The 720-nt window shown below is 35.1% G+C and overlaps 1 protein-coding gene across 1 annotated transcript in view; it reads left to right on the top strand.

The window, feature by feature from the left end:
- C922_05826 (hypothetical protein) overlaps positions 1-238 on the top strand; it is a gene marked incomplete at both ends in the record, with an annotated part of 4,946 nt that extends 4,708 nt beyond the window's left edge. Inside the window, one exon of the mRNA XM_008821397.1 lies at positions 78-238. Coding sequence (XP_008819619.1) covers positions 78-238 — 161 coding nt within the window. The remainder of the gene's footprint in view (positions 1-77) is intronic.
- Between the last annotated feature and the right edge of the window lie 482 nt (positions 239-720).

Below are 720 nucleotides of genomic sequence, written 5' to 3'. Positions count from 1 at the left end.
ACATAAATTATTTTATCAGAATAAAGAAATGTCGTATATATTTGGCACATTCCGCCGTCTGTCCACATTGCCCACAGGAGTGTTCTATAAACGTTGCGGGACAGTGAACAGATATTACCATAAAGGGAGCATACAAATGGTGTATAACTCAATAAGTAGTGGAGGAGAGCACATGTTCTATTTTAGCCCGTGTCGAAGATTGGAAAGATGGTTACCTGTTGATAATTCTGAAAAATGAAGCTCATAAGTTCACAAGTGTACATCTAGTTTCCTCTTAACCGAAGAGGAAGGAATAGCTTTGTCATATCAGCACATTTTAACAAACAGATTCAATTCATTTCACACACAGCTATTTAGGGAGATATTTAATTCCCCATTTTAGAGTGTAATAAAATAACCCAATTGAGGGAAGGAAAGGTAAGATTATTTCAACAGAAGCGGTCGAAGAATGTTATACCGTAGAAAATATAACACTTATTCTTCATCGTTTTCTCAATGAATTGCCTTCTTATCATAGGTGCTTTTCTATAGGAACTAAGTAGATGATAAATACCCAAGTGCATGTTTTAGTATTGCGATAATGGATCATTGCATAATTTCGATCACATCCATGTAAGATAAGATTGAAGATCCCTTTTTTATCATACAATGTGTCTTCTCGTACAAGGGATAAATTCCTGCTATATCCTCACTGCATATATGAAATTATTTCGTCATGGG

This window comes from Plasmodium inui (genome assembly GCF_000524495.1).
Source record: "Plasmodium inui San Antonio 1 unplaced genomic scaffold supercont1.211, whole genome shotgun sequence".
In the NCBI taxonomy this organism is placed as follows: Eukaryota; Apicomplexa; class Aconoidasida; order Haemosporida; family Plasmodiidae; genus Plasmodium; species Plasmodium inui.
The sequence above is the reverse complement of the archived record's forward strand: the minus strand, read 5'-3'. Positions and strand labels throughout refer to the sequence as shown.